At 42.1% G+C, this 26,121-nt stretch overlaps 1 protein-coding gene and 1 long non-coding RNA gene across 4 annotated transcripts in view; both read right to left on the bottom strand.

The window, feature by feature from the left end:
- Window positions 1–26,121, bottom strand: part of atp8b4 (ATPase phospholipid transporting 8B4) — a 50,372-nt gene that overhangs the window by 16,365 nt on the left and 7,886 nt on the right. For all 3 annotated transcript variants that reach the window (XM_029757395.1, XM_029757394.1, XM_029757396.1), the window contains 17 exons: window positions 25,353–25,411; window positions 25,093–25,206; window positions 20,297–20,395; window positions 18,191–18,249; window positions 17,897–17,969; window positions 17,633–17,703; window positions 13,015–13,097; window positions 9,114–9,272; window positions 7,657–7,745; window positions 7,248–7,450; window positions 5,571–5,691; window positions 5,345–5,432; window positions 5,164–5,207; window positions 4,880–5,045; window positions 1,861–2,049; window positions 1,381–1,496; window positions 391–555 (listed from right to left, as the gene is read on the bottom strand). In XM_029757395.1, coding sequence (XP_029613255.1) covers window positions 391–555; window positions 1,381–1,496; window positions 1,861–2,049; window positions 4,880–5,045; window positions 5,164–5,207; window positions 5,345–5,432; window positions 5,571–5,691; window positions 7,248–7,450; window positions 7,657–7,745; window positions 9,114–9,272; window positions 13,015–13,097; window positions 17,633–17,703; window positions 17,897–17,969; window positions 18,191–18,249; window positions 20,297–20,395; window positions 25,093–25,206; window positions 25,353–25,411 — 1,898 coding nt within the window. The remainder of the gene's footprint in view (window positions 1–390; window positions 556–1,380; window positions 1,497–1,860; window positions 2,050–4,879; window positions 5,046–5,163; window positions 5,208–5,344; window positions 5,433–5,570; window positions 5,692–7,247; window positions 7,451–7,656; window positions 7,746–9,113; window positions 9,273–13,014; window positions 13,098–17,632; window positions 17,704–17,896; window positions 17,970–18,190; window positions 18,250–20,296; window positions 20,396–25,092; window positions 25,207–25,352; window positions 25,412–26,121) is intronic.
- LOC115196603 (uncharacterized) lies at window positions 4,482–4,781 on the bottom strand. Its single transcript, XR_003878884.1, has 2 exons — window positions 4,622–4,781; window positions 4,482–4,551 (listed from the first exon to the last, which is right to left on the bottom strand). It is a non-coding gene; the product is annotated as an uncharacterized LOC115196603 (long non-coding RNA).

A 26,121-nucleotide genomic window follows, 5' to 3' on the forward strand; every position in this document is an offset into this window, starting at 1 on the left:
AGGTCAGTCTATATATCAGTCTATAGGACAGTCTATAGGACAGTCTATAGGACAGTCTACGGGTCAGTCTACTACAGGTCAATCTATAAGTCAGTCTATATATCAATCTATAGGTCAGTCTATAGGTCAGTCTATATATCAGTCTATAGGACAGTCTATATATCAGTCTACTACAGGTCAGTCTATAAGTCAGTCTATATATCAGTCTATAGGTCAGTCTATAGGACAGTCTATAGGACAGTCTACGGGTCAGTCTACTACAGGTCAGTCTATAAGTCAGTCTATATATCAGTCTATAGGTCAGTCTATAGGACAGGCTATATATCAGTCTACAGGTAAGTCTATAGATCAGTTTATAGGTCAGTCTAAGTCTACAGGTCAGTCTCTTACCATCAGACCTGTCTCTATTTCCTCGTAGAGATCAGCCAGTCCCTCCTCTCTGTTCTCTATCACAGTGCTGGCATACAGAAGCTTCTTCATCCATTCCTCTAATACATTCTCATCTAGGTCTTTGTAGGCCAGGGCCAGTGTTCGCAAGCCTTCACCGGCAAACTCCTGCAACAAACATAATTCAGATTATAGAATAATTCAAGGATTTTGCATTGAGATTAAGCAAATTGGTTAGGGCTATTTTTAAATGCATTTAGTTATATACGTTTTTATGCTGCTAGGTTGTTGAATCTGATCAGAGAAATGTCCTTTAAATGTCCTTTAACTAGGCAAGTCAGTTAAGAACAAATTCTTATTTACAATGATAGTCTACCCCGGCCAAACCCGGACGACGCTGGGTCAATTGTGCGCCACCCTATGGGACTCCCAATCACAGCCGGATGTGATACAGCCTGGATTTGAACCATGTGCTGTAGTGTCGCCTCTTGCACTGAGATGCAGTGTCTTAGGCCGCTGCACCACTCGGGACCAGATGCTTTAGTATTAGCTATATAAAATAGTTAATTATTATAATAATAATAATAACAGTATTATTATAATAGTATTATTAGTAGTAGTATTATTATTATGATTAATATATAAATATATATATTTATATACAGTAGGTTATATATTATTTTCTCTCATGTTGATGCTTCATGCAATATGTTGCGTGGGCTTGTTGTGAGTGACTGTGAGGCTGCTTGTTGTGAGTGACTGTGAGGCTGCTTGTTGTGAGTGACTGTGAGGCTGCTTGTTGTGAGTGACTGTGAGGCTGCTTGTTGTGAGTGACTGTGAGGCTGCTTGTTGTGAGTGACTGTGAGGCTGCTTGTTGTGAGTGACTGTGAGGCTGCTTGTTGTGAGTGACTGTGAGGCTGCTTGTTGTGAGTGACTGTGAGGCTGCTTGTTGTGAGTGACTGTGAGGCTGCTGTATGTAGTATATAGACCTACATAAAGATGCTCTGAGGTAGTGTTCATGAGAACATGGTTGGACGGGTCCAGTCTGTCGAAGATGATGGTGTCAGCTCCTTTACAGTACAGCTTGATGTGGCCCGCTGGGTTCCTCACTGGAAGACAGTAGAAACGGAAGCAGACAAATAGCTGAGTCATTACACCTTTGAAGGTATTTTCAGTGACCAATGAGTCAGTGGATTGAAAGCTATTGATCAAAGACCTCATTGACAGTGAACACCTAATGATGTCAAGATCTCGGACAAGAACAGAACAGCATGCAGTCTAAAGCTTGAAACAATTCATACTAACACTGCTATGTGTATGTTTACAGAATATTCAAGAATATGAAGTCATCATTGACTGTACTGTATCTTATACTTCCAACTTTACGATAACTTAACCTTTTGCTTTGCTACACAACACATTTTTTGGAGACAGCAAAACAAGATCTTTGCTTTTTAAAGGTGAAGACCTAACCAATGACACTCATTCTCTTGCGCACGTTGTTGAAGTCGAGGATGGCCAGGAGCTGGTAGTTGACGGCTGTCCCCATCTCGTACAGCGTGACGGTCTCCGGGGTTCTGGAACGAAACACAAAGCCAAAGTTCCGTGCTGCCGTGACCAGGGCTCCCTCGTCAGGCGACTGGGCCTGGTACACCAGTTCCCCTACATGGAGCAGAGAAGAAGAAGAAGAAGAAGACGAAGAAGAAGAAGACGAACAAGAAGAAGAAGAGGAGGAGGAACAAGAAGAAGACGAAGAAGAAGAAGAAGAGGAACAAGAGGAACAAGAAGAAGAAGAAGAGGAACAAGAGGAACAAGAAAAAGAAGAGGAACAAGAGGAACAAGATGCACAAGAAGAAGAAGAGGAAGTGGAACAAGAGGAACATGAGGAACAAGAAGAAGAAGAGGAAGTGGACCAAGAGGAATATGTTTGAGGAAGAAGAAGAAGATGTTTTTTGTTAGACTGATTTGTTAGGCTGCACTATCCCCATGAGGAGTTGCAGGGAGTTGTGAGTCAACATATAATTAATTGATCAGTATTATCTAGACAGATTTCCCAGCAGACAAAACTGGTTGAATTGACGTCATTATAGCCAGCTTCGCCCGCTGGGTTACAAGACAAGACTCATGTTTATACCTTTGCATGGCTCTAAGTCATATCCTTCAGACTAGTGTACAGCAGTCTACTTTACCTTCACTCAGCTGCCTACTTTACCTTCGCTCAGCTGCCTACTATACCTTCGCTCAGAAGTCTACTTTACCTTCACTCAGCTGCCTACTTTACCTTCACTCAGAAGTGTACTTTACCTTCACTCAGAAGTCTACTATACCTTCACTCAGAAGTGTACTATACCTTCACTCAGAAGTGTACTTTACCTTCGCTCAGAAGTCTACTATACCTTCACTCAGAAGTGTACTATACCTTCACTCAGAAGTCTACTTTACCTTCACTCAGAAGTCTACTTTACCTTCACTCAGAAGTGTACTATACCTTCACTCAGAAGTGTACTATACCTTCACTCAGAAGTGTACTTTACCTTCACTCAGAAGTGTACTATACCTTCACTCAGAAGTGTACTTTACCTTCACTCAGAAGTGTACTATACCTTCACTCAGCTGTTAACTTTATCTTCACCCTAAGACATGACAGTGTAACAGCGGTCCAGCAATCTGAAGAACACCAGTAGTGATGTTACTACTGGACACGTGCCTAAAGTCTCTATACATTACATTAACATTATCTATACGTTATCTACACATGATCTATACATTATCTATATGTTATCTTTAGGTTATCAGTCTAAAGAACTCCTGCACTGAGGTTACAGCTGTACAGTATCTATACATGACCTGTCCTATTTATTATATATACATTACCTGTCCTATTTATGATCTATACATTACCTGTCCTATTTATGATCTATACATTACCTGTCCTATGTATTATCTATGCATTACCTGTCCTATTTATTATCTATGCATTACCTGTCCTATTTATTATCTATGCATTACCTGTCCTATTTATTATCTATGCATTACCTGTCCTATTTATGATCTATACATTACCTGTCCTATTTATGATCTATACATTACCTGTCCTATTTATGATCTATACATTACATGTCCTATACATTACCTGTCCTATTTATTATCTATGCATTACCTGTCCTGTACATTACCTGTCCTATTTATTATATATGCATTACCTGTCCTGTACATTACCTGTCCTATTTATGATCTATACATTACATGTCCTATTTATGATCTATACATTATCTATATGTTATCTTTAGGTTATCAGTCTAAAGAACTCCTGCAGTAATGTACAGTATCTATACATTACCTGTCCTATTTATGATCTATACATTACCTGTCCTATTTATGATCTATACATTACCTGTCCTATTTATGATCTATACATTACCTGTCCTATTTATTATCTATACATTACCTGTCCTATTTATTATCTATACATTACCTGTCCTGTACATTACCTGTCCTATTTATTATCTATACATTACCTGTCCTATACATTACCTGTCCTATTTATTATCTATACTTTACCTGTCCCGTACATTACCTGTCCTATTTATTGTCTATACATTGCCTGTCCTGTACATTACCGGTCCTATTTATTATCTATACATTACCTGTCCTGTACATTACCTGACCTATTTATTATATATGCATTGCCTGTCCTATTTATTATATATGCATTACCTGTCCTATTTATTATCTATGCAGTATCTGTCCTATTTATTATCTATGCATTACCTGTCCTGTACATTACCTGACCTATTTATGATCTATACATTACCTGTCCTATTTATTATCTATACATTACCTGTCCTATTTATTATCTATACATTACCTGTCATATACATTACCTGTCCTATTTATTATCTATACATTACCTGTCCTATACATTACCTGACCTATTTATTATATATGCATTACCTGTCCTATTTATTATCTATGCAGTATCTGTCCTATTTATTATCTATACATTACCTGTCCTATTTATTATCTATACATTACCTGTCCTATACATTACCTGTCCTATTTATTATTTATACATTACCTGTCCTGTACATTACCTGTCCTATTTATTATCTATGCATTACCTGTCCTGTACATTACCTGTCCTATTTATTATCTATGCATTACCTGTCCTATTTATTATCTATTCCATACCTGTCCTGTACATTACCTGTCCTATTTATTATCTATGTATTACCTGTCCTGTACATTACCTGTCCTATTTATTATCTATACATTACCTGTCCTATATATTACCTGTCTTATTTATTATCTATACATTACCTGTCCTATACATTACCTGTCCTATTTATTATCTATAAATTACCTGTCCTATACATTACCTGTCTTATTTATTATCTATACATTACCTGTCCTATACATTACCTGTCCTATTTATTATCTATAAATTACCTGTCCTATACATTACCTGTCCTATTTATTATCTATACATTACCTTCATTCTTCTCCTCAGGCATGACAGTATGACACAGAGCCAGCAGTCTGAAGAACTCCTGCACTGATGGCTCCTCCATCTTGATGGCCTCCACCAGGCTACTGTCATGAAACTTAAACTTCCTGTCACTCAGAGGGTTGAAGGAGAAATCTACACAGGCCGTTCTCTGGAGGGAGATGGACCAGATCACAGTTATAGTTTAACTTCACTACTGTATTACTGCAATATATAACTTGTTCTGTCCATATTGTAGTTATCTGTGTTATCCAGTTCCTTATTCATACCTCTGTAATTTCCACTTTATGGCCGAATTCATCATAAACATCACCTGAAGGGACACAAGAGAGAACACATAATCAGTCAATCAAATTGCAGAAGGACAGTGGCAAGGAACAACTCCGTAGAATGAAAAAACCTTGAGAGGAACCAAAGTACGCAGGAACCAAACCCAAATGTCCATCGTACCATAGCTCTTCCCGTTGATGGAGCATTTGTTGAAGACCATGATGTTTTGTGTGAGAGTTCCTGTCTTGTCTGAGAAGATAAACTCCACCTGGCAACATGGACCAACGAGGATTGTTTGTCACTTGGCTGAAGCAACTTCATTCATTCATCCGTTCATATATAACGTTCATCTATAAATGTATACATTAAATAATGATTTAATTAATCCATCCATTCATTCACCCACCTGGCCCAGCTCCTCATTGAGCGTGGTGGTTCTGGCCTCAGCTGGAGTGTTCTTCTGGATGTAATACATCTTCCTGTCCCAGTTAATAAAGTAACTGTGGCCCAGACGAATAACCTCCACACTTAAACAAAGAGGAGTACAAGGTAAGTTAAGATAAGAGCTGAGTTAAGATAAGAGCTGAGTTAAGATAAGAGCTGAGTTGAGTTAAGATAAGAGCTGAGTTGAGTTAAGATAAGAGCTGAGTTGAGTTAAGATAAGAGCTGAGTTGAGTTAAGATAAGCGCTGAGTTAAGATAAGCGCTGAGGTGAGATAAGCGCTGAGGTGAGATAAGATAAGCGCTGAGGTGAGATAAGATAAGAGCTGAGGTGAGATAAGATAAGAGCTGAGGTGAGATAAGATAAGAGCTGAGGTGAGATAAGATAAGAGCTGAGGTAGATAAGAGCTGAGGTGAGATAAGATAAGAGCTGAGGTGAGATAAGATAAGAGCTGAGGTAGATAAGAGCTGAGGTGAGATAAGATAAGAGCTGAGTTAAGATAAGATAAGAGCTGAGTTAAGATAAGATAAGAGCTGAGTTAAGATAAGAGCTGAGTTAAGATAAGAGCTGAGGTAAGATAAGCGCTGAGTTAAGATAAGCGCTGAGTTAAGATAAGATAAGAGCTGAGTTAAGATAAGAGCTGAGTTAAGATAAGAGCTGAGGTAAGATAAGCGCTGAGTTAAGATAAGCGCTGAGTTACGATAAGAGCTGAGTTACGATAAGAGCTGAGTTAAGATAAGAGCTGAGTTAAGATAAGAGTTGAGTTAAGATAAGAGCTGAGTTCAGATAAGAGCTGAGTTAAGATAAGAGCTGAGTTAAGATAAGCGCTGAGTTAAGATAAGAGCTGAGTTAAGATAAGAGTTGAGTTAAGAGTTGCGTTAAATCAAACTCAGTTCAAGCTAGAATCTTTAGTTGAAACGATAACAAAGCGGTCACCTTGCCTCTGTTTGAGTAAAAAGCTGAGGGATGGGCATGGAGAAATGTAACCACTCTCAAATTCATGGACAGAGCTATGGATGCAAAGGCTGACCATCCATGATACAACCATTACAGTTTAACCATGTTATGAGGCTCTACAGTGTTTGTTTACGTTGGCATTGTTTACAAACATTGGGGTCAAACAGACTTCTATGTTGGGTTCTGTTGTGGTACGACAGTTGAGGCATTTATAAGTTCTATTCTTCAAGAGTCAATGGGTCATATCATCAATTTATAAGTTCTATTCTTCAAGAATCAATGGGTCATATCATCAATTTATAAGTTCTATTCTTCAAGAATCAATGGGTGAACATATCATCAATTTATAAGTTCTATTCTTCAAGAGTCAATGGGTGAACATATCATCAATTTATAAGTCAAAAAATGGATGTAGCAACTAAGGAGCTAGCTAAGTAACTAGCTTTAAGTAAAAAATGCCATAATAATTGAATTATCTCCACTGTTACTGGTTCTGTACCTGACGTAGAGGTGAGTACAACTGGCAGACAGACAGACATACAGAGAGACAGGCAGACAGACAAAAAGAGAGAGAATGAGAGAGAGCGAGAGAGAGAGAGACAAAGAGAGAGACAGAGAGACAGACAGAGAGAGAGAGCTAGAGAGAGACAAAGAGAGAGACAGAGAGACAGACAGACAAACCCACCTGACGTAGAGCGAGATGGGCACCATTGTGTTGAGGATGATGATGTAAGACCAGAAGGTGAGGAACCCAGAGAACACCACATTGTTGTTTCTGATTGGTTCATCCCACAGGAGATAGACACCGAAGCTCCTCCCAACCTTCTGCTCCCAGATGGTGTTGCCAATAGCCAGGATCACACCCATGCAGACTAGGAAGCCAAATATCTGGAAGTAGAGATCAGCAAGTTGGTATTCAGTACTAGCACCGTTTCATAAACAGAACTTCACGTTTTATATATTTTATTTAACCTTTATTTAACTAGGCAACTAGGTACATTGATATGTTGGATGCACAAAGGTTGAGCCAGTTGCAACATGGACTTTTAAAATATTTTTTTACCATCAAAAAAGAGAGAAAGAAAAGTGCTCACCCATAAAACTAAAGTGTTCATCAGTTTATCAATGCTAGTCCTTTTGAATTTAGTCCTCCCACAGTTCTGCATCAGTTTGGTTTGCAGCCCTAGAGAGGAGCAACGAAATCACACATCACGTAGAGGACGACAATAACGAAGAGAGAAGCAACTAGCCATATCAACGATCTGACCGTTCCGGGTCAGGACATGTAGACCAGATGGATGTTAAATCTTAGACACGTGAAGTGACACTAAATGTAATTGGTAGCAATTAAACATGAACATATAACAACACTGTGCTACATTAGGTTTTCTCATTTGATTACAAATGAGACTCCTGAATACTCTCTCGTTAGAGGGAGATCTAACGAGATGTACGCAGGTGACTCCTGAATACTCTCTCGTTAGAGGGAGGTCTAACGAGATGTACGCAGGCGACTCCTGAATACTCTCTAGTTAGAGGGAGGTCTAATGAGATGTACGCAGGTGACTCCTGAATACTCTCTCGTTAGAGGGAGGTCTAACGAGATGTACGCAGGTGACTCCTGAATACTCTCTAGTTAGAGGGAGGTGACTCCTGAATACTCTCTCGTTAGAGGGAGGTCTAACGAGATGTACGCAGGTGACTCCTGAATACTCTCTAGTTAGAGGGAGGTGACTCCTGAATACTCTCTCGTTAGAGGGAGGTCTAACGAGATGTACGCAGGTGACTCCTGAATACTCTCTAGTTAGAGGGAGGTCTAACGAGATGTACGCAGGTGACTCCTGAATACTCTCTAGTTAGAGGGAGGTCTAACGAGATGTACGCAGGTGACTCCTGAATACTCTCTCGTTAGAGGGAGGTCTAACGAGATGTACGCAGGCGACTCCTGAATACTCTCTAGTTAGAGGGAGGTCTAATGAGATGTACGCAGGCGACTCCTGAATACTCTCTCGTTAGAGGGAGGTCTAACGAGATGTACGCAGGCGACTCCTGAATACTCTCTAGTTAGAGGGAGGTCTAATGAGATGTACGCAGGTGACTCCTGAATACTCTCTAGTTAGAGGGAGGTCTAACGAGATGTACGCAGGTGACTCCTGAATGCTCTCTCGTTAGAGGGAGGTCTAACGAGATGTACGCAGGTGACTCCTGAATACTCTCTCGTTAGAGGGAGGTCTAACGAGATGTACGCAGGTGACTCCTGAATACTCTCTAGTTAGAGGGAGGTCTAACGAGATGTACGCAGGTGACTCCTGAATACTCTCTCGTTAGAGGGAGATCTAACGAGATGTACGCAGGTGACTCCTGAATACTCTCTCGTTAGAGGGAGGTCTAATAAGAAGTACGCAAGTTAACCAGCCAGCCCGACATGGTGAAATCCTTAACAACAAAACAGCAATAACACGGCATCCATATTAGGAAGTCATTAGAATTTTGACTGATAACAGATGACTTCATAATACGAATGCCGTACATCAAGACTGTTCATTCATACCAGCGAAGACAACCATTCCGAAGCACCAGTCCGTGTTCCGGAGCACACAGCCTCTCAGCAGCATCTTTTCGTTATCCAGAGGGTACTTGTTATCTCTCCAGTACAGAGTACCTGTGAACTTGTCCAGCTTGTTGTTGGGAGGCTCACAGATAACTTCTCCTGAGTAGGAAAACGTTTGACAGAGATTCACCACAGGAAGCCAGGCAGTCAGCACAGCAGGGGCAGCATCAAGATGTCTATCATAGAAGTATAATTGCTAGAATGGGTAAAGGCCATAACAGAATGTTGACTTGAATTGGAATTACCCGTTCTAGTTACTCTAGCCAGCAGAAAGCAAGGTGTTTACTCTTGTCTGTTTCTCTGTCTTCTATGTGCTGCATTAGCTATGTGCTTTATGTTGTACTATATTGTATTGTCAGTGTCAACACAACCCCAACAGAGACAACAGGGATTTTAACCTGGGCCTCCTACGTTGCAAAAAAAAGATAAAAACTACATAAAAGGGAAAAAGCTACATAATTGCACACATATGTACACAGGTGTATAGTATGAACACAAACCGACCTAAAGAAACTCAAATATATGTAAGTCTATGATGTAAACACAAAATGTTCCCTGACAAACACAACATAATGTCACGGTTGTCGTAGGATGAAGCGGACCAAAGTGCAGCGTGATTATCGTTCCACATATTTTATTGAACTGTGAAACTATGCAACTGTCACGCCCTGACCAGGTGAACTCGGGGATATTGGGTCAGGGTGTGTCATGTTAGGTATTTTTCCTTGGTTTGTGTTTTGTTTACGTTTTAGCCTTGTGTAGGCTCTAGGTGGGAAATTCTAGGTTGGGTTCTGTCGATTCCCAATCAGAGACAGCTGTCGCTAATTGTCTCTGATTGGGATCACATTTAAGTGCTGTTTTCCCCACGCTGTTTGTGGGGTGTTGTCTCTTTGATTTTGAGCAGCTAACGTATCGGTATTTTCTTGATTTTGTGTACGTGTTTATTTCGGTGTAAAAGAATAAACATGTGTTCGCTCCCAGCTGCGTTTTGGTCCGCTTCCTCGTTACCTGACGCCGAACGTTACAGAACACCCCACCAACAACGGACCAAGCAGCGGAGGAGGGCTGGCAAGGACAAGGAGCAGCACAAGGAGAGGCACCAGGAGAAAGGCTATCTGGAGTCATGGTCTTGGGAGGAAATCCTGGATGGGAAAGGACCATGGGCTCAAGCTGGGGATTATCGCCGCCCGCAGTGGGAGATCGAGGCGGCGAGAGCTGAGAGGCGCTGGTATGAGGAGAGGGAGTGCAACGGACACGGGAGGCAGCCCCACAATTTTTTTGGGGGGGGGCACACGGGGAGATTGGCGGAGTCAGGTGGTAGACCTAAGCTAACTCCCCGTGCTTACCGGAAGCAGCGTGGCTCTGGTAAGACACCGTGTTATGCTGTGGAGCGCACGGTGTCCCCAGTGCGCGTTCAAAGCCCGGTGCGCTACATACCAGCCCCCCGCAAGTGCTATGCGAGTGCAGGCATCGAGCCAGGGCGGATGGTGCCAGCTCAGCGCGTCTGGTCTCCGGTGCGCCTCCTCGGTCCAGGTTATCCTGCGCCGGCGTTGCGCACTGTGTCTCCAGAGCGCTGGGAGGGTCCAGTTCGCCCAATGCCTGTTCTCCGCCCGTGCCGGGCCAAAGTGGGCATTCAGCCTGGAGTGTGGGTAAGGAGTGTCCGTACCAGAACTCCAGTGCTCCCCCACAGCCCGGTTTATCCTGTGCCTCCTCCTCGGACCAGGCCTCCAGTGGGTCTTCCCATCCTGGTCCGTCCTGTGCCACCTCCCAGGACTAGGCCTTTGGTGGGTCTCGCCAGTCAACAGTCGTCGGAGCTGCCCGCCAGTCAACAGTCGTCGGAGCTGCCCGTCAGTCAACAGTCGTCGGAGCTGCCCGCCAGTCAACAGTCGTCGGAGCTGCCCGCCAGTCAACAGTCGCCGGAGTGGCCAGACTGCGCTGAACTGCCGGAGTGGCCAGACTGCGCTGAACTGCCGGAGTGGCCAGACTGCCCTGAACTGCCGGAGTGGCCAGACTGCCCTGAACTGCCGGAGTGGCCAGACTGCCCTGAACTGCCGGAGTGGTCAGACTGCGCTGAACTGCCAGACTGCCCAGACTGTCCCGAGCTGTCAGACTGCCCTCCGGCCCAGCCCGTCCCTGCTCCCCGCACCAAGTCAGTGGTGCGTGTCCCCAGTCCGGCCCGGCCCGTTCCTGCTCCCCGCACCAAGTCAGTGGTGCGTGTCCCCAGTCCTGTCCGGCCCGTCCCTGCTCCCCGCACCAAGTCAGTGGTGCGTGTCCCCAGTCCTGTCCGGCCCGTCCCTGCTCCCCGCACCAAGTCAGTGGTGCGTGTCCCCAGTCCTGTCCGGCCCATACCTGTTCCCCGCACCAAGCCCACGGTGCGTGTCCACAGTCTTGTCCGGCCCGTCCCTGCTCCCCGCATCAAGTCAGTGGTGCGTGTCCCCAGTCCTGTCCGGCCCATACCTGTTCCCCGCACCAAGCCCATGGTGCGTGTCCACAGTCCTGTCCGGCCCGTCCCTGTTCCCCGCACCAAGCCCACGGTGCGTGTCCACAGTCCTGTCCGGCCCGTTCCTGTTCCCCACACCAAGCCCACGGTGCGTGTCCACAGTCCGGCACGGCCCATGTCCGGTCCACCGGTGCCCAATCCTGTTCCGGTCGACGGCTCCGCTCTGGAGCCTGAGCATGCCGCTCCACAGTGGTCCAGTCCGGGCCAGAGGGGTAGGGTTAAGGTGAAGGCGGGGGAGAGAACACGCCCGGGGCCAGAGCCTCCACCGAGGGTGAGGCGCCCACCCGGGTCCCCCCCTAATAGACTTAAGTTTGGTGCGCCGGGAGTACGCACCGTTGGGGGGGGGTTCTGTCACGCCCTGACCAGGTGAACTCGGGGATATTGGGTCAGGGTGTGTCATGTTAGGTATTTTTCCTTGGTTTGTGTTTTGTTTACGTTTTAGCCTTGTGTAGGCTCTAGGTGGGAAATTCTAGGTTGGGTTCTGTCGATTCCCAATCAGAGACAGCTGTCGCTAATTGTCTCTGATTGGGATCACATTTAAGTGCTGTTTTCCCCACGCTGTTTGTGGGGTGTTGTCTCTTTGATTTTGAGCAGCTAACGTATCGGTATTTTCTTGATTTTGTGTACGTGTTTATTTCGGTGTAAAAGAATAAACATGTGTTCGCTCCCAGCTGCGTTTTGGTCCGCTTCCTCGTTACCTGACGCCGAACGTTACAGCAACACATACAAAATAAACTGAATGAAGAAAAACAACAAACCGTGACGAAGAGTTAACATACACTTACTCAAAAATCAATCTCCCACAAATCCAGGTGGGAAAAACACCTACTTAAGTATGATCTCCAATTAGAGACAACGATGACCAGCTGCCTCTAATTGGAGATCATCCCAAACAAAAACCCAACATAGAAATACAAAACATAATATAGAAAATCTAAACTTGAAAAGAAAAAAATGTCAAGCCCTGACCTACTCTACCATAGAAAATAACATCTTTCTATGGTCAGAACGTGACACATACTCTAAGACTTCACCTTCATTTCCACTAGTTACTGAGACCAGCTCTGTCTCCAGATCAGTAATTCCATAGTAATTACACAGGAGAGCAAAACAGCACAACAGTAGGACACAAGGACGTGCTGAACCATGGAAACAGCCGTTCCACTTACCTCAAAAATAGACACTCAAGTATCAGACAAAATTACCCCTGAGTTCGTCATAGCAACAAACAGACAATCCAATGTCAAATACCAGGAAAAGAGAGCCAAGGTAATGTTATGTAGACTACAAAGGTCTCGTTATTAATACACACAGAATGCAGTATAAATTGTTATACTGTACCATTGAAGTCAGCCAGCTTTGTTATGTCTGCTCCCAAGTCCGAGGTCACAGTCAAAGCCTGGCGAACCTTCAGATTGGTCTCCCTATGCAGAAACATTGGGATTTTATTTTACAGTAAAATAATAAGTTAACCATGTATTTGCTTAGAATGTACATGGTAAAATGGTATTAGACAGTAAAAACATATGAATTACTTGTTTGTTTGTTTCTTTAGGATTCAATAAAACAAGCACTGCATGGGCATTGTTAGCTACCAACAATGTTGAAGTACAAGGAAGTACCACTTGTCATAAGCCACAAAAAAATGTTTTTAAATGACAGGAAATTAGCTTTAAAACGACAACATTTTCACTCGGCCTCATGGCAAAATGTGTAGAATAGCAGGAAATTAGCTTTAAAACGACAACATTTTCACTCGGCCTCATGGCAAAATGTGTAGAATAGCAGGAAATTAGCTTTAAAACGACAACATTTTCTCTCGGCCTCATGGCAAAATGTGTAGAATAGCAGGAAATGAGCTTTAAAACTACAACATTTTCACTCAGCCTCATGGCAAAATGTATAGAATAGCAGGAAATTAGCTCAGAGATTCTTGAAAGTCGGGACATCCATTGCTACTGTGTATACCACTTAAATGAAAAATTGTAATTCGATTTTTGTCAACTACGTAAAACATCACCTCTATCAGAATTTTTTATAACGTCAACTCATTCAGAATGCTCAAAGATTTAATAGAATAGTTGTGTTTTTATTGGGGATTTTCAAATGAAACATTTTCCATATTTTACAAATGTTCGTATTTAACTTGTGTCTGTTTTGAGTGTCTGTTGTCAACTCTGTCACTGATGGCTAACCACTTTAACATGTATTTTTTTTGTCAATATTCTGAATATACACAAAATATTGTAATCACGGATCTGCAACATACACTGCCTTCAGAAAGTATTCATGCCCCTTTACTTTTTCCACATTTTCTTGTGCTACAGCCTGAATTCAAAATGAATTAAATAGATTATTTTTCTCACCCATCTACACACAATACCCCACAATCAGAAAGTGGAAACATGTTGTTAGAAATGTTAGCAAATGTATTGAAAATGAAATACAGAAATATCTAATTTACATAAGTATTCACACCCCTAAGTCAATACATATTAGAATCACCTTTTGCAGTGCTTACAGCTGTGAGTCTTTCTGGGTATGTCTCTAAGAGCTTCGCACACATGGATTGTACAATGTTTGCACATTATTCTTTTTAAAATTCTAAATTTTCAAGCTGATTTACACTACCGGTCAAAAGTTTTAGAACACCTACTCAATCAAGGGGTTTTCTTAATATTTTTATTTTTTATTTTTTACAATTTTCAACATTTTAGAATATTGATGACATCAAAACTATGAAATAACACATATGGAATCATGTAGTAACCAAAAAAGTGTTAAACAAATCAAAATATATTTTAGATTCTTCAAATAGCCACCCTTTGCCTTGATGACAGCTTTGCACACTCTTGGCATTCTCTCAACCAGCTTCACCTGGAATGCTTTTCCAACAGTCTTGAAGGAGTTCCCAAATATGCTGAGCACTTGTTGGCTGCTTTTCCTTCACTCTGCGGTCCGACTCATCCCAAAAAATCTCAATTTGGTTGAGGTCGGGGGATTGTGGAGGCCAGGTCATCTGATGCAGCACTCCATCACTCTCCTTCTTGGTTTAATAGCCCTTACACAGCCTAGAGTTGTGTTGGGTCATTGTCCTGTTGAAAAACAAATGAGTCCCACTAAGTCCAAATCAGATGGGATGGCGTATCGCTGCAGAATGCTGTTGTAGCCATGCTGGTTAAGTGTGTCTTAAGTGTGACTCACAGACAGTGTCACCAACAAAACACCCCCACACCATAACACCTCCTCCTCCATGCTTTACAGTGGGAAATACACATGCAGAGATCATCCGTTCACCCACACTTCGTCTCACAAAGACACGGCGGGTTGGAACCAAAAATCTCCAATTTGGACTTCAGACCAAAGGACAAATTTCCACCGGTCTAATGTCCATTGCTCGTGTTTCTTGGCCCAAGCAAGTCTCTTCTTATTATTGGTGTCCTTTAGTAGTGGTTTCTTTGTAGTAATTCGACCATGAAGGCCTGATTCACACAGTCTCCTCTGAACAGTTGATGTTGAGATGTGTCTGTTACTTGAACTCTGAAGCATTTATTTGGGCTGCAATTTCTGATGCTGGTAACTCTAATGAACTTATCCTCTGCAGCAGAGGTAACTCTGGGTCTTCCTTTCCTGTGGTGGTCCTCATGAGGCTGGTAACTCTAATGAACTTATCCTCTGCAGCAGAGGTAACTCTGGGTCTTCCTTTCCTGTGGCGGTCCTCATGAGAGCCAGTATCATCATAGCGCTTGATGGTTTTTGCGACTGCACTTGAAGAAACAAACGTTCAAAGTTCTTGACATTTTCCGGATTGACTGACTTTCATGTGATGAAGCAATGATGGACTGTCGTTTATCTTTGCTTATCTGAGAGGTTCTTGCCATAATATGGACTTGGTCTTTTACCAAATAGGGCTATCTTCTGTAAACCACCCCTACCTTGTCACAACACAACTGATTGGCTCAAACACATTAAGAAGGAAACTTTTAACAAGGCACACCTGTTAATTGAAATTCATTCCAGGTGACTACCTCATGAAGCTGGTTGAGAGAATGCCAAGAGTGTACAAAGCTGTCATCAAGGCAAAGGGTGGCTATTTGAAGAATATAAAATATATTTTCATTTGGTTACTACATGATTCCATATGTGTTATTTCATAGTTTTGATGTATTCACTATTATTCTATGATATAGAAAATGGTAAAAATAAAGAAAAACCTTTGAATGAGAAGGTGTTCTAAAACTTCAGTCAAAACTGTAACTAGGCCACTCAGGAACATTCAATGTCTAGGTAACCAACACCAATGTATATTTGGCCTTGTGTTTTAGGTTATTGCCAGTGACACATCTCAATTGAATCCATTTTAAACTCAGGTTGTAACAACAACAAAATGTGGAAAAAGTCAAGGGGTGTGAATACTTTCTGAAGGCACTGTATGCTTAAATAATGCAAGTATTTGCTGTGATAGACTTAAGGGATAACGTTAGCTTTATAAATGTTGTTTTATGTTCTAAATCTAGAAAAACATGCCAAAATGCTAACGGAAATAGCCCTGGAGCATTACACAGTGCTGTAAAACCAAACAAAAAGAAGCTTGGAGATTTGTATTTCATATTTGAAAAGTCTGATGTTAGAATTATACAATCAAGGCCTTTAAACACTTGTTGGACAATAATTGTAAAAATTAAAAGCTGCTATTCTCTGTTATTATCTATGCATAATCACTTTAATAACTCTACCTACATGTACATATTGCCTCAATTACCTCGACACCAGTGCCCCCGCACATTGTTAGTATTTCGCAACTATGGCCTATTTATTGCCTTACCTCCCATATCTTACCTCACTTGCACACACTGTGTATAGACTTTTTTTCTATTGTATTATTGACTGTATGTTTGTTTTATTCCATGTGTAACTCTGTGATGTTGTTTTTGTCGAACTGCTTTGCTTTATCTTGGCCAGGTAGCAGTTGTAAATGAGAACTTGTTCTCAACTAGCCTACCTGGTTAAATAAAGGTGAAATAAATACAAAAAATAAAAAATGGTTTGTACCGGTACGCCCTGTATATAGCCCCGCTACTGTTATTTTACTGCTGCTCTTTAATTATTTGTTATTGTTATCTCTTTCCTTTTCTTTTTAGGTATTTTCTTAAAAATACATTGTTGGTTAAGGGCTTAAGGGCTTGTAAGTAAGCATTTCAATGTAAGGTCTTCACACATGTTGTATTCGGCGCATATGACAAATACAATTTGATTTGATGGTGTCTGACGGAGTTTACAGAAATCCAACTCGTTGTATTTTATGAAGAAAAAAATTATAATTCGGATTTTGTTCCTTTACATGGTGTGATGACTGATACTTTGGTCTATCAAAATATATATTTCACTTTTGTTAAGACAAATATTTTTGGGGGATAAAAAATTAATTACCCTATTTTTCAAGAATCCCTGAGCTTTAAAACAGCAACGTTGTCTTTCAGTCTCATGGCAAAATGTGTAAACTAGCATGAAATGAGCTATTAAACTACAATTTTCTCTCTCTACCCCAAAAAAAGCACACAAAAAAATTCTGTATTTTTATTTTGGGTTTGGGGGGGTGTAAATACCAATGGAAAAGTACTCTTAAACAAAGTGCAAGACGCAAGTGAAACGGGGGTAGATAGTGGTCAGTGGTGAGAGAGAAAACAGAGGGTGACTCATTCATGTAGTAAACTACAGTTGGCTCCGTGTCAAACAAAGCAGTTAACAGAACAACTATTATAAACTGGGCCAAATCCTCAACCACCTGTCTTATTTCCTGATAATGCAGAAGAAACCAATAATGTGTAGAAACCACTGCTGGCACACAAGTGACACAGATAGCCCTCCTTGGCAAACAGCCCACTTCCCCTCAAAAATGATATTCAGTTTCTAAAGCCTCGTAGAAGCAAATACTATAGAAATACACGCGGTGTCTTACCCGTCTAGCTCAGCCGTCTCTATGTAACACAGTCCATATGGTTCACTGCTGGAGAGCAGCAGAATGTCAGCCTGTAGGAGAGGAGTTAGAGGACTTACTGGCAGGCCACAGGGAATAAACCAATCTCTGCACCACTGCTTTACAATAAGAACCCAAGAGGTGCAGTAGAGGAATAGCCCTACATTTTAATAAATAACATTGGAATGATTCATTTCAAGTGTTTACGGGAGTATCTAAGTATGAAATTGAAAGCAAATTACTCACTGCCACAAAATGATTGTTTTCCAGCTTGATGATATCTCCCACGCGTACATTCATCCACTTCTCATTCTGTAGACTGAGACAGATACACAGTCATTCTCAATTGAACAGTCATAATGGTGATTTATAAAGCACAAAAAGCATAAAAACGTATCCTATTCAAAGAAATGTCTTCGTCTCATTGTGCAATTTTGAAGGTACGAAAAAAAAAAGTTGTCTCTTTGCACAATCCACAACGAGGTAGAAAATGTTCACATTAAAAGGTTCATATTGAAGGTTCATTGAGGGTATACTTACTTTCCCCTGAGTACCTGAGACTGACGATTGTTGACCTGCTGATCGCTTTTGTACCTGAACTGAAATTGAAAAGACGTCTTTTACAATGGTCATGCACTGCTAATAGCTGCTAATAACTGGGGATGTACTGTACACACAGTACCAGTCTAAAGTTTGGACACACCTACTCATTCAAGGGTTTTTTCTTTATTTGTACCATTTTCTACATTGTGGAATAGTAGTGAAGACATGAAAACTATGAAGTAACACATATGGAATCAGGTAGTAACCAAAAAAAAGTGTTAAACAAATCAAAATACATGTTATATTTGGGATTCTTCAAAGTAGCCACCCTTTGCCTTGATGACAGCTTTACACACTCTTGGTATTCTCTCAACCAGATTCATAAGGTAGTCACCTGGAATGCATTTCAATTAACAGGTGTGCCTTGTTAAAGTTAATTTGTGGAATTTCTTTCCTTCTTAAATGCGTTTGAGCCAGTCAGTTCTGTTGTAACAAGGTAGTGGTGGTATACAGAAGATAGCCCTATTTGGTAAAAGACCAAGTCCATATTATGGCAAGAACAGCTGAAATAAGCAAAGAGAAATGACAGTCCATCATTACTTCATCACATGAAGGTCAGTCAATACGGAAAATTTCAAGAACTTTTAAAGTTTCTTCAAGTGTAGTCGCAAAAACCATCAAGCGCTATGATGATACAGGCTCTCATGAGGACCCCCACAGGAAAGGAAGACCCAGAGTTACCTCTGCTGCAGAGGACAAATTCATTAGAGATAACAGCCTCATGAGGACCGCCACAGGAAAGGAAGACCCAGAGTTACCTCTGCTGCAGAGGACAAGTTCATTAGAGTTACCAGCCTCAGAAATTGCAGCCCAAATAAATGCTTCACAGAGTTCAAGTAACAGACACATCTCAACATCAACTGTTCAGAGAAGACTAGATGAATCAGGCCTCATGGTCAAATGGCTGCAAAGAAACCACTACTAAAGGACACCAATAAGAAGAAGAGACTTGCTTGGACCAAGAAACACGAGCAATGGACATTAGACCGGTGGAAATCTGTCCTTTGGTCTGATGAGTCCAAATTGGAGATTTTTGGTTCCAACCGCTGTGTCTTTGTGACACGCAGACTAGGTGAACGGATGATCTCTGCATGTGTGGTTCCCACCGTGAAGCATGGAGGAGGAGGTGTGATGGTGTGGGGGTGCTTCGATGGTGCCACTGTCAGTGATTTATTAAGAACTAAAGGCCACTTAACCAGCATGGCAAACACAACATTCTGCAGCGATACGCCATCCCATCTGGTTTGCACTTAGTGCTACTATCATTTGTTTTTCAACAGGACAATGACCCAACACACCTCCAGGCTGTGTAAGGGCTATTTGACCAAGAAGAAGAATGATTGAGTGCTGCATCAGATGACCTGGCCTCCACAATCACCTGACCTCAACCCAATTGAGATGGTTTGGGATGAGTCGGACCACAGAGTGAAGGAAAAGCAGCCAACAAGTGCTTAGTATACGTGGGAACTCCTTCAAGACTGTTGGAAAAGCATTCCAGGTGAAGCTGGTTGAGAGAATGCCAAGAGTGTGCAAAGCTGTCATCAAGGCAAAGGGTGGCTACTTTGAAGAATCTAAAATCTAAAATATATTTTGATTTGTTTAACACTTTTTTGGTTACTACATGATTCCATATGTGTTTTTCATAGTTTTGATGTCTTCACTATTATTCTACAATGTAGAAAATAGTAAAAATAAAGAAAAACCCTTGAATGAGTAGGTGTGTCCAAACTTTTGATAATGGGTGGCAAGTAGCTTAGCGGTTAAGAGCATTGGGCCAGTAACTGAAAGGTTGCCGGTTTGAACCCCCGAGTTGACTAGGTGAAAAATCTACCGATGTGCCCTTGAGCAAGGCACTTAACCCTAATTGCTCCTGTAAGTCGTTCTGGATAACAGCGTCTACTAAATGACTAAAATGTAAATCAAATGAGTTAACTGTACTGCTTTTTTTTCCCCCCTTGGCTGTATATACACGTTTTGGATCATCAAATTCATTCATTCATTCAAATCACTCAATCAATCTATAAGACGGGACAGTTAACTCACATAGTCGTCAGTGGCATCTTTGACTGCAGTGATCACCAGCACCATGACCAGAGGCACAGTGGTAGTGACCCAGGACAGGGAGGAGATCTCAGGGATCAACTACAAATAGGAGAACACAGAGTCAAATCAAATCAGATTTGATTTGATTTGAGAAGACAGAGCCATTTATTTACATCATACGTAGCTATGTAAACCCCTTTGGATACTTTGAGCTTTTTTCTAGCACATACTGTATTGACCGTGTTGCATGCGGGACTCACACCCCTTCAAATTAGTGGATTCCTCTTTAAATTAGTGGATTCGGCTATTTCAACCGCACACGTTGCTGACAGGTGTGTAAAATCAAGCACACATCCATGCAATCTCCATAGACAAACATTGACAGTAGAATGGTCCGTACTGAAGAGCTCAGTGACTTTCAACGTGGCACCGTCATAGGATGCCACATTTCTAACTTGTCAGTTCGTCAATTTTCTGCCCTGCTAGAGCTGCACTGGTCAACTGTAAGTGATGTTATTGTGAAGTGGAAACATCTAGGAGCAACACGCTCACAGAACGGGACCGCTGAGTGCTGAAGCATGTATGGCGTAACAATTGTCTGTCCTCGGTTGCAACATTCACTACCGAGTTCCAAACTGTCTCTGGAAGCAACTTCAGCACAATAACTGTTCATCGGGAGCTTCATGAAATGGGTTTCCATGGCCGAGCAGCCGCACACAAGCATAAGATCACCATGCGCAATACCAAGAGTCAGCTGGAGTGGTGTAAAGCTCGCCGCCATTGGACTCTGGAGCAGTGGAAACGCGTTCTCTGGAGTGATGAATCACGCTTCACCATCTGGCAGTCTGACGCACAAATCTGGGTTTGGCGGATGCCAGGAGAACGCTACCTGTCCGAATGCATAGTGCCAACTGTAAAGTTTGGTGGAGGAAGAATAGTGGTCTGGGGCTGTTTTTCATGGTTCGGTCTAGGCCCCCTAGTTCCAGTGAAGGCGCATTCCTGTTTCAGCATGACAATGCCCCGGTGCACAAAGTGAGGTCCATACAGAAATGGTTTGTAGAGATCGGTGTGGAAGAACTTGATTGGCCTGCAGAGAGCCCTGACCTCAACCCCATCGAACACCTTTGGGATGAATTGGAACGCAGACTACGAGCCAGGCCTAATCGCCCAACATCAGTGCCCGACCTCACTAATGCTCTTGTGGCTCTCGCAGCGATGTTCCAACATCTGGTGGAAAGCCTTCCCAGAAGAGTGGAGGCTGTTATAGCTGCAAAGGGGGACCAACTCCATATGAATCCCCATCATTTTCAAATGAGATGTTAGAGGAGCAGTGTATTTTGGTGAAGGACCGTTGCTAGGCAACAATCCGACGCGAGTTCAGGCAAAGAGAACAACAGTTTGAACTTGCTACTTACTTTGCTAGCTCAACTAAATTACAGTTTGCCAATTTCTGTAGTGAAAATATGAACTACTAGCCACGAGACCCCAATCAACCTTGAGGACGACGAGGGATTTCCTTGTGTTTTTTTTTCTCCTCTGTCTGTCTGAGAAAGCAACTCTACAGACTGGCTAACTAGCTAACTTTCCCTTGTCACCGCACTCAGTCAGAGGCGGTTGCGATAACGTTACTGTGAGAGAATCTTAACGTCTTCAGCTTGTGAGTTGGACTGGGATCGTTTCATTGAAGACTGTGTTGTCATTCGTTTTTTTTTCTTCTTTTCTTCAGTGGCTAGATAGCTATGTGAATGGAATCGCCATAGCAACTATACATTTTACGCGCCTCCCGCAGGACCCCTTCTTCTGTCACGCGCCAGTAAAGTTTGGAACGGATTCCTTTGACTAAGGACCCTGACTTTATTTGGGACTGAGCATTTTTTCTTGTTTATTTTTCATTGTGTTGAAGGATATCCCCATTTAAAGTATCTAGCTATGAGTGCTCTGTATTAAACCAGGGTACCAGGTACTTACTTAAGTAGCGTGTATATACAGTATCAGTGATTGATTTAGTGATACCAAGGGGTTGATAATAATTGTTGGTTTATAACATGGGTTCAACTTGAGTTCCTTATTGAAACTAAATTGATATGCTTTGACTTGAGTAATAATTCCTAACTTTACTTTGTTTTTGTTTATTCGTAAGTTAAGGCAAGTCAAACATACCCGAATAGACACATTTCTCCCCACTTAATCATATCACAATGAACTTTAACCAGTAGAATTTAAATAATCACATTTTATTGGTCACATACACATGGTTAGCAGATGTTATTGTGAGTGGACCATTCTTAATACACACAGGAAACTGTTGCAGAAAAACCCAGCAGCGTTGCAGTTCTTGACACAAACCGGTGTGCCTGGCACCTACTACCATACTCCTTTCAAAGTCACTTAAATATTTTGTCTTGCCCATTCACCCTCTGAATGGCACACATACACAATCCATGTCTCAGTTATCTCAAGGCTTAACATTATTTATTTAACCTGTCTCCTCCCCTTCACCTACACTGATTGAAGTGGACTTAGCAGGTGACATCAATAAGGGATCATAGCTTTCAACTGGTCAGACTATGTCATGGAAATGTTTTGTACTCTCAGTCTATAGTCCAGTTTGAAACATTCTCTATGAAATGTGCATTTCAATGATGAATGCTTAAATGTAGTGAGTTTCGAAATTATGGATTTATATCCATTTGAATGTGGTTAAAATTCATGAAATGTTGATGACGGTAGTATGATAAACAAAAGAAAATAGAACGTTTTTGACAGACCCCAAAATCAAAAATTGTATATAAGTTGCAAATATTTCATTTCATTGCGTGGTGCCTCGTCTTAAAGGAAAAGTTGACTGTGTTGTTTTATATACTGTGGAGTCATGTTATATTTAATCATAAGGCCAGAGGAAGTGTGGTATTGTCTGATATACCAAAGCTTTCAGCCAATCAGTATCCAGGAACCAAACTGCCCTTGTTAATTATTCCTTGTAGGTAGACCATATATTCTTAAAGGGTACATTACCTACTAGGGGGAGGTACTCCACACAGTCCGCACACTCAATTCCACAGGCTGCCTTTTTACAGACCACTGTCACGTCCTGACCAGTAAAGGGGTCATTTGTCATTGTAGTATGGTCAGGGCGTGGCAGGGAATGTTTGTTTTGTGTGTTTTGGTTTTTTTGGGTTCTAGGGGATTTTGGTTCTAGTTTTCTATTTCTATGTTTCTTTTTCTATGTGTGGCCAAGTATGGCTTCCAATCAGAGGCAGGTGTCTTTCGTTGTCTCTGATTGGAAGCCATACTTAGGCAGCTTGTTTTTCCTGTGTTTTTGTGGGTGGTTATTTTCTGTATAGCCTGTGTGCCTTATGGAACTATTTTCGTCGTCTGTTTATTTTGTTTTGAGTGTTCTTTCTAAATAAAATAAAGAAGAAAGATGAGCACTATACCCGCTGTATTTTGGTCACCTTTCCTCCACGCCTATGACAACCACATCGTCTAATTGTACTGTACTGTACACACCTAGATACTAGGTCCAAATCCATGAACTCAGGTCCCTTGACTTTCCACATTTTTTAACGTTACAGACTCATTCTAAAATTGATTAAATAGTTTTTTTCCCCTCATCAATCTACACACAATACCCCATAATAACAAAGCAAAAACAGGTTTTTAGAAATCTTTGCAAATTTATAAAAAATAAAAAACGGAAATATTCTATTTCCATAAGTATTCAGACCTTTTACTCAGTATTTTGTTGAAGCCCCTTTGGCAGCGATTACAGCCTCAAGACTTCTTGGGTATGACGCTACAAGCTCGGCACACCTGTATTTGGGGAGTTTATCCCATTCTTCTCTACAGATCCTCTCAAGCTCTGTCAGGTTGGATGGGGAGCGTTGCTGCACAGCTATTTTCAAGTCTCTCCAGAGATGTTCGATCAGGTTCAAGTCAGGGCTTTGGCTGGGCCACTCAAGGACATTCAGAGACTTGTCCCGAAGCCACTCCTGCGTTGTCTTGGCTGTGTGCTTAGGGTCGTTGGCCTGTTGGAAGGTGAACCTTCACCCCAGTCTGAGGTCCTGAGCGCTCTGGAGCAGGTTTTCATTGAGGATCTCTCTGTACTTTGTTCCGTTCATCTTTGTCTTGATCCTGACTAGTCTCCAAGTCCCTGCCGCTGGATTGGCTTCATCAGACCAGAGAATCTTGTTTCTCATAGTCTGAGATTCTTTAGGTGACTTTTGGCAAACTCTAAGCCGGCATCCCTCCCTGACCAAGGCTCTTCTCCCTGAATTCTGGGAGAACTGTCAACAATGATGCACTGTATACTGGGAGAACTGTCAACAATGATGCACTGTATACTGGGAGAATTGTCAACAATGATGCACTGTATACTGGGAGAACTGTCAACAATGATGCACTGTATACTGGGAGAACTGTCAACAATGATGCACTGTATACTGGGAGAACTGTCAACAATGATGCACTGTATACTGGGAGAACTGTCAACAATGATGCACTGTATACTGGGAGAACTGTCAACAATGATGCACTGTATACTGGGAGAACTGTCAACAATGATACACTTGAAATACAGACTAACATACAGGCAACATGTATAACGGAATGGGCTTAGATTTGTCAGATCATTTATGAAAGACATTGAATTTACGTTGTCGGTGATCCTTATTTCACCATATAAAATCTTTCAGTTGCATCATATTTGTGATTTCATGTTCATGGAATCTCTGTAATAAAGCATGATAAAGATTCATAGAATCTGTACAAGCACTCTATGATGTCGAATGAGGTACCTGTAACATGAGCAGCACTAGGAAGTATGCATTAGCAGCTCTCTGGAACTGCTCGAACAGATTGATGGGCAGGAAGGTGAAGACGTTGTACTTGCAGGTTTTGATGTGATTGTCCTTTTGGGGGGTGGAGGGGGGGGGGGGGGGGGGGGGGGTGGAGGGGGAGAGGGGGGGGGGTCGCAAATGTAGAATGGTCAATATCATCTACATCATGACAGTATCATTGATATGCTGTGATAACATGTGCTTTGTGTCTCACTTACAGCATATGGGATCTTTTCATTGTAGTCCTTGTCATTGGCTCTCACGTGTCTCTCCTCCTCTAGATGAAAACAGTATACAGCACATGACAACCACAGTATATTAGCCAATTGTAGGACTCTACTTGGAATGTTTACAGATTTTTTTTTGTTATACATTGAATTATAGAATGTTGAGAATTGACACTGAAGTCTGTAAGGCTAACAATATATAACCACTGATTGTCTCCAAGACAGTACACACGTTTCTTCCCACCAAGCATAACCCCTTTTGGCACCACCCTCACCACCACCACCCTCACCACCAACAACCCCCTCACCACCACCATCTCTACCAACAAAACCAAAACCACAACCACCAACTCCAACACCACCAACAACAACTCCACCACCAACTCCAACACCACCACCAACACCAACACCACTAACAACAACAACTCCACCACCCCTAACAACAACTCCACCAACAACTCCAACACCACTAACAACAACAACTCCACCAACAACAACCAACAACTCCACCACCACCAACAACTCCACCACCACCAACAACTCCACCACCACCACCAACAACTCCACCACCACCACCACCAACAACAACTCCACCAACAACTCCACCAACAACAACAACTCCACCACCACCAACAACTCCACCACCACTAACAACAACTCCACTACCACCAACAACTCCACTACCACCACCAACAACTCCTCCACCACCACCAACAACTCCACCACCACCACCAACAACTCCACTACCACCAACAACTCC

The sequence above is a fragment of the Salmo trutta genome, chromosome 7, assembly GCF_901001165.1.
Source record: "Salmo trutta chromosome 7, fSalTru1.1, whole genome shotgun sequence".
NCBI classification, from domain to species: domain Eukaryota; kingdom Metazoa; phylum Chordata; class Actinopteri; order Salmoniformes; family Salmonidae; genus Salmo; species Salmo trutta.